General features: G+C 33.0%; 1 protein-coding gene and 1 non-coding gene across 3 annotated transcripts in view; one reads left to right on the forward strand and one right to left on the reverse strand.

Moving 5' to 3' along the window:
- The window catches only part of LOC140744953 (organic cation transporter protein), a 53,657-nt gene that overhangs the window by 19,344 nt on the left and 16,470 nt on the right, over window positions 1-17,843 (reverse strand). The window contains exon 1 of one of the 2 annotated variants that reach the window (XM_073076682.1): window positions 6,580-6,851. The exons of the other annotated variant lie outside the window; for it this stretch is intronic. Within the exon in view, the coding sequence (XP_072932783.1) occupies window positions 6,580-6,652 (73 nt within the window). The 5' untranslated portion in view covers window positions 6,653-6,851. Of the gene's footprint in view, window positions 1-6,579; window positions 6,852-17,843 lie in introns of those variants that run through there. 2 annotated transcript variants of the gene reach the window in all.
- LOC140745168 (U6atac minor spliceosomal RNA) lies at window positions 13,241-13,328 on the forward strand. Its single transcript, XR_012102629.1, has one exon. It is a non-coding gene; the product is annotated as a U6atac minor spliceosomal RNA (small nuclear RNA).

Raw genomic sequence — 17,843 nt, forward strand, 5'->3', positions numbered from 1 at the left:
AAATTATACTTATACTAGGTATTTGGGATTTCACTGAAGTAAAAGGAAACTATAAGTAATAAATAAACAAACAAGTAGAAAAATAAATAAGCTAAGTACAAACAAAATACACTACTAGGGAAGTCAGTTTTTAGGAATTAAAATTTCGAACTCTACTACCTACTTTTGTCAGTCTATACACTTAATATGAGTTTTTACATTTTTACAAAAATGACTGTTTTTTATTTGTTTACGTATTTGCCCATACATTTTCAATCATCGCCTCTAGCGGACTGTATCAGAACTGATTGGAATTGCATGGAAAATACGTAAACGAATACAAAAACATTCTTTTTTGTAAAAACGTAAAATCTCACGCTAAGGGCAGTACCGTATTTGAGTTCCTATACTATGTATAGTCGTAGTGCATAGTGTAGTTGTAGGATTCCACGTGGGCTATACAGTATGTTAACAGTGTAGGGAATTTTAATTTGATGGTTGAGCTGGTCGCATCGGAATGAAACGAGTGCAATCAAAGAATGGTATGCATCGGTGCCGGCCTATTTATTCATTATTTCACTATGTGGATTGTTCTTTTCTAAACCATATTACATGTAAATGCTTTAATAATAAAATGAGGTTAAGGATTATACTATGTAACAAAAAAATCTCAACAAAAATGCCTATATAATAGCACCTTTGTTCTACATCCAATTTTGTTTTGATTTCAAATAAAGGGTATACTTCTTAAGAAAAAAATCGATCATGAGTTTAAGAAGGATGTTTGAATACCACATTGTTTGTAAGAACAATAATTGTCAAAACAAAGTTGTTTAATTTCACAACCTTACTCTAATTGGTGCGTTTATTTCTTGCTATCATAAAACACTTCCACTTTTCCCTGTGTCGAGGAGAGTACTCGTTTCCGTTTACTTTTTACGTTTATTTTGTTGTTTTTCCTGTCAAGGATTATTACAACCCATTATTCAACCAGTTTACGTATTTCTTTGTTATATTTACATTGTGCCTAAGCAGTTGATGTTTTTTAGTTCTTGTATTTTTTATCAATTCGATTAGTTTCAGAAAAAAAGTAATTTTTTTATTTGCAGTTTTTCAGTTTTTTTTCAGCGTCTCTAGATTTTAACTCAAACCGAGTTTAATTGCATCTTCCTGAAATATAAGACTTGCCGTAAATAATAAAGGATATAAACACGTAAAGCTTTATTTTGACTAACTTATCTAACATGTTCACTCACTCGTTTCACGTTAATATTATTTAATATCTTATTCTGCCTTAATCGACCAGGTAACTCCGATAAAACAATTATTTAAAATCCATTAATATACCTAAGTATCATGATTTATTAATGATGCTCTACTATGATAACTGCACCAACTAAGACTATCGTGATCGTTTTAATATAGTATTATATACCTTTATATATAACTGTTCTTGCATTCGCTAATTTTACATTATAGTGACTGAGTGCATGTAAGCCAATTAGATCAACTTGTGCTCTGCGTGATATCAAGTTTAAGATGACACAAGATATAAAGAGATGACGCACTGATACAATTTATTAAGGCAGGAAATATATAAATGAGGATTAACGCTATGTACTCAAAAGTACATGACGTCCGGGCTTAGTCGCGTAAATACAGAGAAATGAATCATAATAATGCAGAATTAAATTGACATTTATTGCCCCTAACAAGAATTACAATTTAGAATGTTTAATCCTAAGTATATTACGCACTTATGCATACGAATAAAATGATACTGACCGAGCCTGTCGAAATTTTCTGTAGAAAAATGTGATTTTGACTGATACGATATGTTCAATATTTATAAATATAAATGGGCACACGACATATACTGGTAATAAACATTGCTTGATTCGCGACGGAAGCAAATTTTTGAATGACATTAAACATTTGTTTCGTGCTTGAGTTATATTTACATATAATTTGTCTGTCTGCAGACGAACTTGTACAAATCACCTTAATTGGGATTCTGGGTTTATAAAGCATATAAAATGCCGGATATAGATTTGCATTTTTATGCAAATTTCCTTAATCGAGCCAGATGAAGCTATGTCTACTATGCATTGGTTCCGAACGTCATCATAACACAGTTCATTAATCAAACAATTTACAGGCGAGCAGAATTATTGCCAACTGAATGCATACGTGTAGTCATGTAGCACTGAAAATGAAAATTAAAAGACCGCCCTGCTTCCTCGTAATTCTGAACGATTACAACTAGACGCAGTTTTGAATTCCATATACTTCGAACAATAGTAGAAATTAGCCAAATATGCAGACCAGTTGACTCCTAACTCTTCACTCTCTCGCTGGTCCTAAATGAAATGTGAATACTATTTAAAATTGCATAGTAACTACAGCAGTTTTACATAATTATACTGAAATATGTACGCCTATTCTCCCAACATTGTAAAATTACATAAAAATACTAACATTACTTACTACAAACTATAAGTAGTAATTACGAGTATCAGATTTGCTATCACTGATACTAACATTATATTATATCACTATAATAAGAAGACAGAACTTATTACACATAACCATATAAAAAAGGAAGTTGCTATAAAAAGCACTACCAGTGGGTAGGTAATATTTTATTTCTTATTTTTTCGCTTAGCCACTTAAAGGCCACTAAGATAAAATGTGCTGTAAAATACAGTATTCTTTTACATACATACATCCGATAAATACGAGTGGAGGATAAATGAATATACCTATATATATGAGTATTACAGATTATGTTCTGCATACCAATATAAATTTATATTCAAGACGCAATAAGAATAATCACGATCAACTCTAGTTTTAGGCAGCTTACTAGTCAGTTATTGAGCAACAAAATATTACCTTGCATTTTTAGATTAATTCTGCAATACAAAAACTGGCATACGTAAAAAAACGACGAAGTAGTTAAAGCGGTTTAAAATATACTTTATAAGAAACATGCAATTGTGAAATGATATTTAAAAACAGTTGCAGTTATTCATATTGTAATAACTGGAACTGTTTTTAAATATCATTTAAATAACAGTAAACGACTGTTTTGTAACAATATCGCTTATATATAATATCTATCAGTCTCCGCAGGCGAAATTTGAGTAGAGTCGATCGATAACTAATACATTAAAAAATCTATTTTTTACTTAAGTCTTTGATCTGCCTATGACCCGATTTGTCCAAACATTTATATCATTGCAAAGATCTATTATATTATGATTACTAAATTTCCAGTGCATTATACTAATGCACTATTTCGCAAGGTATTATTACCTCTAATTCGTGACCAGATAACAGCTACAGTCCAAGTAACAAAATTTACATAGAATATCCGCACACTAACATAAATGTAACTGTTATTTAAAATATATTTTGTATTTTCCTCGAATAATAGCTTTGTTAATATTCGGAATATAACAACGCGTCGAGTGTTTATGTCGTAGACTATGAAGCAGACTCCTAACCTAAGACATACATTTTCTGATACCAATTTTATAAGGTCGTATGTAATGTCCTTTCTTCCTATAGAAGTTATAAGGGGTGACAAAGGAATCCCATTACATACATAGGATTACATCAGTAAAATTGATCGTACAATCGACATATTATGTCTCAATATCGTTCTTGTTCGCCCAAGCTAGCGCGCTAGAAAGTTCATGAAAAACGAGAGAATTAATATAAAAAAGACCTGGCTGCTTAAAAGTAAAGCCTCTGTTACTTCCACAGTTTCACATCGACATCGCACTTGACTTAATCCTTATTTCCTTACTAATAATATTATAAATCCGAAAGTAACTCTGTCTGTCTGTCTGTCTGGTTGTCTCTTCTTCACGCCTAAACCACTGAACCGATTTTAATGAAATTTTGTACAAATATAATCTGAGACCCGAGAAAGGACATAGGATAGTTTTTATCCTGGAAATCCCACGGGAACTAGGGATGGCGATATAAGATCGATTAATCGGAGAATCGATCTTTTGGACCCAAAACATCGATTATTTTAATCAATATCAGTAAGGATTGAATCGTAAGCTATGCATTTGATCAAGTGATGATCTTTAGCAAAGTTGAAGGTACGAATTTTCAGTTTTATGTATGTTATATTTATTAACGCGGGCGAAGCCGCGGGCAAAAACTAGTAAATCCATAAAAACGTTTGGACTCCAGAGCGCGATATGAATGGGACATTCGGGTAACAATCACCTATTTGGACTCCATTTAGTTACTCGTCTTCAACAGATTCTTAATGCAATTCATACAAGTCCGTTTAGATATCCTTTAAGATAGATGTGTGTGATAACAATCAAGGTCGTTACAAATATAACAAGTTACAGTTACATATAAAACGTGTAGTAGTGTAAATTTTTGTTACGCTGCATAAAAATGATTGCTCGGAAAATGAAACGATAATTTAATTACGATTATAATACTCATACTATTGTTATGCCTTTCCCGTACCTATTTTGATGTTATGAGAATTATTTAATAGAAGCTATTTACTTTCTTTTCTAGGTAGTTGAATATTATTTATACATGGGTATACTTTAATACAAATATGACGTGCAGACTTATACATCGAAGAACAATAAGCCAGAAAAAATTCTCTTGAATTGTTTATAAATTGTTCAATATTTTTGTTCTCGAGTATTCCATTGTCATTGAACAGCAACATCTGGTCATATTTACTGGTTTTATTTAAATTACTATCTGGTAGCATAAGTTTCGACTCAAAAATAATTTGTCATTTTTTCAAAATACTTTTAAATGTTATTTATATTTTTAAAGCTAGTTTACCTTCATCAATAGGTTACTTATCAAAAGTAGATGTTAAAAGGAACCTTGGGAAAACTAGGGGCAAATTGTTTACAGTTTCTACTTGTCGTGTTAATTGTCGTGATCAACAGTTATCATATCAGATTACGCTTCTTGTAAGGCCAATCGCCGCCACTTATTCAAGGAACATATCGACTCTTTCGAACACATCATTCTTAGGAGAGGATATTTTTTGATATGTCAAAAACTTAAGGATACTAATTATGTAAATCATGACTTTAAAAAAGTACTATAACATTTTAGTCACTTTTAAGCCGTGATCTCAGCGATATTTGAAAACTATACGAATAAAATATTTCACATCAAGGAAACAACAACGTTAGGATTGAAAGTAGAAGTGAAATTACCTAATGGTCTAATTTTTACGCGTAAGCGGAGAGTAATGTTTTTCAAATATATATATGTAGGAATGTCTTATTTTGTTAAGCGGTTTCGTCTAAAGGTCGGATTCGTCTAAATTGTGGGAGTATCATAGGCTATATTTTTGAGCAATTGATTTTATATTTTTAATAATAATTCTTTATTATTTTGTTTGACCTATGAAATTAAAATATTTCGTATCATTGAAACAAAACTTCAAGGCTACAGTGTACCTTATTACAAGTTTTTATTTTACTACCAGTGATCTTAGGGAAAATCTTTCTTACTTAGGTACTCGCCTTACTATTTCTTGTACACAATAAAAATAACAGGTTCAAATGAGTAGGCAGCAACGTCCTATAAATATCATAGTAATGACTAGTCTATCGATGCTTAGATTACTGCTATTGTGTGAGCATTTTTAAATTTATTATAAGGATACAGAATTACACTAAAATACGACGGATATTCCTTTAAAATATTTATGAAGAATCCTTTAAATTCAAAATACTGAAATAAATTTTCCAATCAGCCAGTTAGCATATATTTTTGGAGAAATGTTAATATTAATCAGTGCAATGATGAGATATTTCTTGCAAATATCTGCACACATTACAGTGTTGTATTGTGTGCCACTGTTTCTTTTAGGACAAGATCCCTATATACGAGTATTATTGAGGTAAAACAACTGCCACAATGTCTTGCATCATCACAAGAAAATCCCTTTCAATTAGTTGAAACATTTCCAAGATTTTGTATTCCGAGCCGTCAGACAAACTCGCAAACGGTTTACAAAATAGTTTTACTTATGTTGTTATCGCGTATAATTTTATTAGCATGTCTCAAGGAAACGTGAGAATTTCATAGTAACACTATCAAATTATATTAAATATAGTCGCAAATTTTATTGAAGCAAATGCTTTGCTTATTATTTAGGTACTACTCTAAACTTTGGCTGTCGGGGCCGGGAGTTGAATGGCATACCGGTACTATGATAGTTACAAACGAATCGTCATTTAATACCTACGGACATATTATTTTTGATCCCTGATAAAATTCACCGACCACAGAATAATTTTATACAAATATTTTTTAAACATTTGCCATTTTATGAAATTTTGGTTTCCCGTTATTATTGTATTTTAATATTATAGATAATTAGTATTATAGATATTAATTATACAATCATTATATTTTGGAACAAGGGCATTCCTTGATAGGCATGTAAATATTGCCCGGATTATTTCATTTTTAGTTTCGTTATCAACATTGTTTTGCTTACAGATTACCTTGTAGTTTTACATAAATTATGTATTTAGATTAAATTTCAAAACAAGTAACATGTTATTTAAAATTACTTACTTTTGAAGAGACCCATCTTGAAGCACTTTCTCATTATGTCTGGAAGTGTAGTAATTTTGTTTACGTCGCCCATGTGTGCACTTATCTCGTAGAAAACTATACTCCTCCAGGACTGTATTAAATTAATGCATACAAGAGCAATACACGTTTTTAAGTTATTATTTCGTAGTTAGAAAATTTGCGAGGTATTCGTTCCTGAAATTCCGCGTGAATTTTCTTTGGGGTGATGCGTGTGTAGCACCGGCCCGCTACGAACTGATACGGCGACTGAAGGCAGCGCCGGCGCAGGCGCCCAGCGGTCGCGCTCATTGCCACGCTCCGTGTAAATCACCCATGGATTATCTAATAAAGCTTCGCTTTTGTATTTCAATGCAAATGCAGGGGCGTCCACATTTAACTGATTGCTCTCTAAAAGGCAATCTGATATCCGGAACTGCTTTTAAAATAGAATGAAGAACGATCTCAAGGGTGCAACGCTTTTATTCCGATATCCTCGTATCGTATGATTATTATAATGATCGTGACATATTAATATTTCTTTATATCGCAATATATTTCCATATCGATACATTATTACGTGTTACATTTTTAATGTAAACAATAAGTATGCATTAAGTAATTAATGATATGCAGTAGAAGTATGCAGTTGCATACTCATTACAGGTATTTTTTGCAAGTACCTACCACAAAATATTGTATATCTACTGTGCAAAAAATCTTAATATACCTACTTCTGCTGTTACACCACCTTGAAAGATAAACCATCCGCATCCGTTATAAACCTATTTGTTTCTATTTGATTGATTGGTAACGATCAATTTACAATACACGGATTATAAATGTAACTTTAATATAGATAATTTATATTCTTTCATTTGTTTTTATGGACTTGTTTTATTGTATTTGTAAATTTATCTAGGCATATAATTTCACATTTACCTACTATCATAATTTTATAGGTCATACGGTAGGTGAAAGTAATAAATAAATAGATAAAAATACGCTAAAAAACGCTTTCTACACTTACAGCAACATATAAATGAATAAATATACCATTAGATAATTTAGGTTCTTTACTTGCTTATAGGTAATTAATATAAAATTATTGCTAGTAGTTAGGCTCTATTTAAAAATGTTTAGTCATATTCTATTGTATAGGCAAAATAAGTAGATTATACTTATCAACATGGTATTCCTACGTGGGTCCGTGATTTGGATGGAAGGGTGAAATTAATAATGTTATCAACCAACAATTTAAATGTTCGTTGAGTTCTCTTAATAATCAAAATTATTATACCTAATCGATAGTTTTTGAGTAAATGAAGTATTTCTATGTTAGCAATAGTCGACTTGAGGGACGAATGTCCATTACCATGATTGCCAATTGTTCATAAGTTATTTTGAAACATATGTCAAACATCAATCAATCCGAGATATTGTACCTAAATGTGAAGCAATATGAAAGTATCTACAGAAATCTTGACCATGTTTAAAATCTTTACCTAAATATTATTTACTTACACATTACATTAAAAACATTACAATTGTTTACTTACACATATAGGTACACGTTTAAAAATATTTATATTATATGTACTTATAATCTTCCAGTTCAAGTCCTATTAATAATAAATCAATATTTGAACTCAACTTAAAATGCGTTAAGATAAATTCGCAAGTAACGAACAATCTAAGGGTAAAAAAAAACAATAATTCGCCAAGTACGAGCCGAACTCGCACATGGAGGCTTCCGTACCAAGGAATGTTCATTATTTTTTACTTATTTTTATTCATTTTACTATTTTCAACAATACTTAGTTATATGGCACAACACATAAGTATTATTTGCCCCAACGCCATCTATTTTTGTGTGTCATAATTAGTTATGTCACACAAAAATAGATGGCGTTGGCGTGATGATTAATGATACGTAAACAACGTATAATTAAATTAAAATTATAATATTAAGATATGTTTTATGGTTCTTATTTGAGTTTATTATAATACCAGTTATTTATTATAATACCAGTAGTAAACTGTAAAGTGGATTGTAAAAATTTAAACCGTCTTCCTAGTACAGTTTAATAGTTAGATCGAAAAATGCCGAAAAAGTCCGGTTTGCTGTATGGAGACCCCCTTTAATATTCAACTTTATTTTATTTTTAGTATTTGTTGTTATAGCGGCCACCGTTATGCATCCTTTGTGCAAGCAAGTTGCAATGCAATCTAATGTGTCTATCTATTACTATCTATCTATTATCTCCGAAGATATAGCCCTGTGACAGACGGACAGACAGCAAAGTCTTAGTAATAGAGTTCCGTTTTTACCCTTTATGTACGGAACCCTAAAAATGATAACTAACTCTTATATGATGCGTGAATACAGCCTGTATAGGGTAAATCGCCTTGTTCGTATTTATCAATGTTTGCAACAAGGCTAAGACAAATATTAAGGATAAAACAAAACATATTTGGAAACAAAAATTAAGCGATTTTGGATAAACGATAGTATTAAGACAATTTTATTCATACGACGATATCCGGATCTAACTTCCTTAAACATAGTTTGAATTGTTAATTGTTGTTTGTTGAAACTCAATAATTTAAGATTTATTATCATCGAGCTTGGGCGTAACTAAGTTTGTGTTTCGTTGAAAAGGTTTTTGTATAATACACTTTACTTTAAATGGCCATATGACCCCTTACTTAACACATATGTCCTCGCGGTAGAAGTCGAGGGCGGAATCTAGTGATATCTGAACTTTAAACTGCTTTATTCATTGACATTTTACATAATCTTCGATAATAAGGTTCCTGGCATACATCGAACCCACAGTTAATATTCTCACTCTATATTTTTTAATGCGGAGAAATCTTCATGGATCCTCATGTACTGAACCGGAAGGGGTAAGTAAAAGTAATAATTATAGTTCACAAAACTAAAAAACACGCTTTTATGATAAAATCAACTAAATCAATCTGTCAATCAATCAATCAATCTAAGAATCAATTAAGGAACAGTAAATAGTATAATTGTGGAAAAAGTGTGGGGCACTTTTCGAACCTGATAAAAGGGTGCTCCATTTATCAGGGGCACTTTTCGAACCTGGTACAAAATTATTAAAATCGTGTATTGTCATCGGTTTTTGATAATTCTTCAAAATTTTGAATTAAACTGAACGATCAAAGTGGATAGAAAGGGGGTTCAAAGATTCCGTTACTGTTACGTACATACATAAATACATACATACATACATACATACATACATACAACCCAAGCTAATAAAAGCGTGTTAAAAATATACGGTGTTCTTGAGGACGCACGGTGCAAGGTCGCAAGAAGTGTTAATACATTTACGAGCCGGCAACGTCGGCTGGCGTTGGTTTTAAAACTACTCACGGCCCAAAAGGAAGGGCCCTTCACACTTCTATCTTCTAGCAGAACGCACAAACATCTCGAGTCCTAAAGACCGGATTGGGATTAAACCGAATCCGCGGACTCGAGGAACTCGGAAAGGGCTTTCAGGTAAAACGCACTCCTGCGTCTTGTCTACTTGAGCCGATGCGGATGGTCATATGCATCAACCTCCTTGGGACTCTTCGCCATGACCTGTCACTTTCAGCCACGGCGTGAAATAAGGTCGGGAGCGCGAGTTCTACTCTTATACGGAGCCCTATATTCCATGCAGGGAATACCACCAGTATATGCAGGGCCGCCTCTTCGAAGCAATGTTTGCAGTAATGGCATCTGGCCGTCGGCTCTGGCCCAACACATATCTTTCGAAACAACTAAGTCCAATCTCTCACTCTATGTTAGTATAAGGTAAAAATTGTAGAATCGCTTTGTGTACCTACTTTACATTAGGCTTAAGGAGATAAAAATGCTTTCATTTCTCAGACAACCGTAGTTCCATTTCGTAGAAAGATTTAATATGATCCATTTTCCTCAATTGTCTTATTTAATAAGATCACATTATTTGTAATATCTGACTTTCCATGTAGGGAACTTATTGAGTACCTGACGTCTGGCGTAGGCCTTTTGCAGCAGATACCTTCACTAATGGTCCGACTGTTTTGAATATAATTATGTATGCCAAGGTCAAGTTCAGTATACGTAAGAGTAAAACATATACAATTGACGACCCGCGTGGCGGAGCGGTCAACATACTGGTCTGACGCGCAGTGGGTCCCGGGTTCGATTCCCGGCCAGACAGATTTCTAAATAACGAATTTAGGTGTCTGTTTCTGGGTCTGGGTGTTTGTGTATTTGTCTATGTGTCTGTCCATGGCACCCACGATACAGGGAATCCTAGTGTGGGGCTGTGAGTGTAGAAATCGTTTATTTATTTATTTATTTATTTATCGTAGTAAGTACGATTCATTAGTTAGCTAAAACTATGTGTTTATGATATTGAAAGGGTCAAATTATAAAAAAAATATTGTTTATTTACTTTCGTGACACGTGTACCATAAGATGAATGACAAGAGTCGTATTACGTATGCCTGATAATAGTATTCTTGGTTTTCACATTTCACATTATCAAGTCGTATGAAAGATTAATTCAATGACAAGTGTACTTAAGCCATTTATCGTATTTACCAGATCTTTTGAAGATCTTCAAATACTACCAAAAAAATACGAGTTTTCCAACAGATTTTCCTGGTATATTATTCGTATTTGCAAGCAGATAGATACACACATCAGTGATCCTAGAAGATTTTTGATTATGGTGTTTGCTAAAACTAAAACAAATATTTTGTCGTAGTACGGCGATTCGGTAATAATTACTAAAGTAAAGATTCACTACCACCATATTTGTTGCATTACTTCATAATGTCAAATAGATTTTTAAATTTCCAGGAAAAAGTAGATACATGATAAAAAGTAAACAAAGTATAAAATATATCTATTTAGGCATGTGATTCGATATTTGTAACTTATTATTTTGCATTAGCCTATAATGCAAAATAATAAGTTACAAGTTAATATAATTATCTGTATTGTTATCTTAATAAAAATAATCGTTAGACAATTTACGTAGCCCCTTGAAGCATCTCTATGCTTGGGAATAAACTGCGGTCACCACTCACTAATCAATAGTCAGTTAACTTTAGTTGCTTTATATATTTTTTTTATAATAAAGAAGCACGCAGTCCACCCCATGCTAAGTGGCTACTGCTGCTCATGGGCATCTGTAATCATCCCCAAATATGATTAGATATTCCTTCTCATTCCTATATATTAAAGTACTCGTACTCGTAAGTCTCCCTTACCATACCCTTCAAACCAGAACACAGCAGCATTTAACACCGTTGTTATGAGACAGAAATAGGCGTGGCGGTGGTGCTGCCGGTGTCGAACCACAACGGGTTGTACCACGTTCAAGTTATAATGCTTAAAAATAAACATTATTGTTTATACAAAAGTTCACTTTCTAAAACTATATTGTAACCATACTCTGAAGTTAAAGATATTTAGTACAAGTCAATGATCTGCCACCTGGCACTATCCTCGTAACACATTCAACAATAACATAGACATATGAACAAAAGATTAACAAAAAACATTAATGTTCCTACACACAATGAACATTTGTACCCATTACAAATTTTACAAGGTCCCACATATCCAATAGGTAAGCTAACATTTTCAATTAACTATTCATGTAACATGAATCATGTATCTACTTAAATGAGAATTAGTTAAAACATAACTGAATTAGGTACAAATATGTGTACCTACGAGTATAACTCGTAGGTACACATATTTGTACAAACACACATATTTGTAGGTGGAAGGTGGCACCACCGCCACACCTATTTCTGCCTAATAACAGCAGTGTCAGGCGCTGCTGTGTTCCGGCACAGATTAATAAATAGTTACTACGTAAGTTCCGGTTTGAAGGGTGTGGTAAGGGAGACAGACTTTTCCGAGGCGTTCCAGCTTAGTCCTCAGGGGTAGCGGCGCATCTGTGGCCGACCTCAGCTAGGAATATCTAATCCTATCTGGGGTTGATTACAAATGTCCATGGGCGGCAGTAGCCACTTACCATCAGGTGGACTGCATGCTCGTCTGCTACTCCTATATTATAAAAAAATGTACAATTGTACATTGTACAATAGTAGGTACCCAATTAAAAGGGTTTTATTTATTTAAAATAAACATAGTTGTGGTTTAAGAACTCATTGGGGCCGACCTCAGTTTCTACTTAGGTAATAGAAAATGGATCGGTAATGGGCAAAAGACATGAATCATGTATCTACTTAAATGAGAATTAGTTAAAACATAAGCGAATTAGGTACAAATATGTGTACCTACGAGTATATGCATATAGGCAATAGGCATGTACATTGATACAAGTAGGTACCAAATTAAAAGGGGTTTATATTATTTAAAATAAACATCATGGTTGTGGTAAGAACTCATTGTGGCCGACCTCAGTTTCCCAAAGAGTATTTAGGTACATAGACATAAATATCCAAATAACTAAAATAGTGAATGAACGAAATTCTCTATTCAATTTTGATATGTGTGGTTCCATAAATTTGATTTAACCTTTATATTTAGGTATTAGAAAATGGATCGGTTATGGGCAAAAACATGCGTCATTATTTAGTATACTGGAGTCTAGATTGTTTTGACAATAGGTAACATTAGTTCGTGTCTATAAGGAGAGACGGTTAGCACTCCCCTTCACAAGGATGGAGCACATAAATGGTTAAAGGCACAATCTTGACCAATCTTTTTGGTCCCTGTGGTTCCGGGATACCGTCGTGCACACCAGACGGTGTGGCGAGCGTCAAGCTCACCTGGACGGAGCCCGATGGGGCAACGCGCTAAGAGGACTCCGATTGCGTTCCTTTGGAAATCTCGGAATCCTCTACGCAGCACCGAGGACGGCCACCGGGGGGGTTTTAGTGCGGTAAGAATCCCACATAACCCCGTGTTGCTCCCACGGCAACGGCACGTTTTCCCCAAGTAAACAAAAAAAAAGTACCATTAGGTCACAACAGCTGTTATCGTAGAAAACGTAACACTTAGGAGAAAACTTGTTCTACCTTGACACAGAGATCGTACCCCAACAACGTAGGATTGAAGCAAATGGGTAACCATAGTAACTTCATTTCTTTATTAATACAGGTCCTTCTCCCTAATAATCGAGTTGGCTTCTCTATCTCTAATTTATTCATTTTCGAATTTTCTTTAGCTAAGTGAAGCTAAGGAAGCATTTTAAACCAACGTTGATTACATTTAAAAAAATATTACATAAGTTTATTAATCTATTCTTCTACGTAGTTATTTTTACAAGATATTTTTAACTATCCTATATCGTATCCTACTGAAAGTAAATGATCTTAACATTTACTTCCCTTTTGTTGTTGACAAAGGTCGGTACCGTGGGAATATGTGGTTTAATGTGAGATATTTACCGCACTAAAGTAAATCCTCATCGTGGCCGTCCTCGACGTTTCGTGGACCTCGATATCTCCGACGGTACACATCCGGAGTCTCCAACCCCTATGCAATTTACGTTCGTCCCAAACCATCCACCCATACCGCGGTCCTTCTCGTGGTCGTTGACTGCATTCTTGCCGACCGCAACCCTGAAAGTCCTCCTTTCCCAAAGCTCTATATTGTGGTCCTGAGTAATAACTGGTTCTGAGAAGCACCGAGCTCCATGCAATTTTAAATTGCTTGCCTGGCCGGAGCTTGAAGCCGGAACTTTCAACGGGGGGAATCAGAATAGTAACCAATGTGTTACATTGTTCATCAAGTCATGCGAAAAATACGTATAATTACAGATGTAGACAATGGAGAAATAACCCATTCCCTAGGCTCGCTCACAATAATCAGGTAGGTACAAGGAACTGCTAACAATGAATTGTATAACTACTAATATCTATATTTATATCGATATATCTTAATACTTCTAGTCCTGTATCAATGCTTTTCTTAAACATATTTTATTAAAATCAAGGCCACCTTTGGCATCTACTCTTTTTGTGTGTACTTATACTCAAATTACTACTACAGTCGTGCGTATTTACTTATATTAACCAGAGCAAAATACTTTTATTGAATTTAAACTATATTCATCTTCCTAAAATGTAATAAAATACCAAACGTATAATAGTTACATGTATCATGGAACGCCTGTCAATATTATATAGCAACAAACACAATAAAGTTTATAATTATTTTAGTACTAATAATAACGCCTGATAAAATGTCTAAGTTGTCAATATTTGTGCAAGTTTCAAAGTGTTTGCTACAAAATACTGACAGGTGTTTTATAATATTGCAATGAAGGTCATGAATATTTAATTGCACTAATTTCTTATAATTTTAAGTAATTATGTAAACCTGCAAATAAATATTAAATATACAAATAAGACGCCAGTACCAGACGACCAGACGACGTACCAGCTTGCGGTCCAACTCCATATAGAACAGGTTTTCGTGAAGGCGATCTCATCTGTCTGATCTACAGGAAAACCTGTGGTTGGTACGTGACTAAGGTGATCATCCCATATGTAAATCACGTGGATGTAAATTATATCTTATTCCAAACGTCGTTAATTTTCACATTATTCAAATTCATAATAGCAATATATATCCTGACCGAAATGTGTCGTTTATTAAGTGTCTTACTAAAACTTACAAGTTTCTAATTTTTCTGACGTTTCTCTAAACTTTTTGCAAAGCTCTTATTATAAAAAAACCGAAAATGGTATGTGATCGATGTCTATATAATAAATAATAAGTACATTTTAAATATCTACAAGAAGTCCGGCAAATATCTAGGGTCACTAAAGGGTGGCTAACAGCACGTTCTATATATTGCACAATGCACGACTATTGAGATCGATTGTTAAACATATTTGTGTTAATGAAGCGTTTTCTATTCTATACATTTATGGAATAAACAATAGTAATAAAACTTACGCAACGAAATTTCGTAGAACAGAACGTGGAATATGACGTCCTAATCAATAGAGACCGACTTTTAATACAACTAAAACAATAAAGGGCCTTTCATAAAGAAGGTATTATTGACGACAAGGAGAGTTTTGCGATAAATCTTCATGTATGTACCCAAATGAAGTTCATGTCTTTATAATTCTACTTAACTAAATATTTTAATAAATGCACCAATTTCATTCGCTGCATGACTACCGAAGGAATATAATAGTCAATGTTTTGAACAGAGTTTTCCTTAAGTTTGCTCTGTAGCGGGGTAAAGCTGAAGGAACAGCTTTTTACTTTTACCGCGTTCAAACCACGAAGGTTTTAAGCATTTCTTGGTTTCCATTATACTATAAATAGTAACAGGACTAACCAATATTAGGTACTTTATAACTAAAATATTTATAGTTAATTAAAATTCTATTGTGTATCGAATCTTGTCAAACAAAAAAATCTTGTCAATCTTTTTTTGCTGGAAAGCAAGACCATACCTAAAGCTATTTTTATTACAATTATATAAGAAGTAACATGGCATTAAAATTAATTAAAATATGATAGTGGTATAAAAAAAAAACAAAGTAATCTCGAATTTTTTTACCAGCTCTTCTAGATACCAGATAGTAGATTAAAAAAGTTGTAGCTGGCAAGTTGTAAGTCTCCCCATATATTTTTTAAAATAAATTGGTAGATTTTATTTCAAAAGTTATATTTTAATTTTATTTATAAGTTATATTTTAATTATATTTTATTTATAAGATATATTTTAATTATATTTTAATTTTAATAAGTTTATTTCAATTATAAAGCGCCTGATGTTTTTCTAAGAGTGACTGTCGAGCAATGTAGAGATGACTGAATTGAACTGGCGCACAACTCTACAAAACAAACTTGAACAATTCTATTTGATTATTTACTATTATTTTCTATCAGGCGCTATTATTTCTATTATTTCTTATTACAAAATTAATATTGCAACAAATTAATTATATTTTTTTTGTTTAAATTGCTCAAGCATTATGAATATACTACTATTACTACTAGTATTATTAAGTAGTATTAAGTAATTATATTCTTTCTTTGTTCAAATTGTTCAAGGATTATGAATATAATACTACTACTACTACTAGAAACAATAGCGCCTGATAGAAAATAATAGTAAATAATTTGGATTGAATTTTTCAAGTTTGTTTTGTAGAGTATTGTGCGCCAGTGCAATTCGGTCGTCTCTACATTGCTCGACAGTCATTCTTAGAGAAACATCAGGCGCTTTATCATTGTATTACTTTTGAAATTAAATTTACCAATTTATGTAAAAAATATATATGGGTTCAAATGAGTACATAGATACCTAAACATAACTATGTTAATGAATATTAATATTATGCTTTATTAATCTCTTTTAACGAAAAACTTAAACAAAGCAATAAGGTTTAACATTTCTTATCCATAATCTTGCTCTAACATTATTTATTTATCACTGAATATCACTTAAAACTTTAATGAGCAACTAATTACTGGCATTGCAAGAATAATCGAGATCATATTTAATTTTTACATTGAAATTATCGTCAATTTGTGTTAAAAATGGCATTGAAGTTAATATATTTTTTCTAGTTGATGTTTTTAAAATAAATACTAATTATTTGCTGATAATATTTTGTCTTCTACCTTGACGACACCTGGTAGATAAAACTGTTGAGTGTTAAATATTAGTACAGCATAATTATGTCTTTTCCTTTATGTTTTTTTATTTATGTATGAATATAACACGCGGAATATTGAAAGAGTAAAAGCATCCTTGTGTTAATTTTTATACGGAAACTCTAGATATATTTAATCAGAACATACATTATTATCATATACAGGGTAAACCAGAAATAAAAACAGCCACGAAGTGGCGCGCGCGGTATTCCCGTGCGCATCTCAAAAAAGACGGGATGGTCAGCTCTAGCTCCATCTCAGATAGAGATGGGCTCGGACGGGGTGAGACGCGGTCGGGACCACGGACGAATTCCAACAAAGAGCGTCCAGAGAAACACCGTGGAGTTTTAGCCGATGCGACATATTCTCTCAGCTGCGGTTAGAGGTAACCCATGTAGGGTTTCCCCACGTAAAGATGTCTCTTACCAATTTAGCCATATACCTACTATAATCAACGCACAAAAAGCGCAGCTATTTTCTGTGACTATAAATCTCTGTGACTTTCTGGGGAGGCCTGTATCTAGCAATGCATAGCTAATAGTCTAACATTTTTTCATAAATTTCTCAAATACGCATGGGAAATATAATAGACTTC

Source organism: Epargyreus clarus, unplaced genomic scaffold (assembly GCF_041222505.1).
Source record: "Epargyreus clarus isolate Ecla_fem2 unplaced genomic scaffold, WU_Ecla_fem_2.2 ptg000009l, whole genome shotgun sequence".
NCBI lineage: Eukaryota > Metazoa > Arthropoda > Insecta > Lepidoptera > Hesperiidae > Epargyreus > Epargyreus clarus.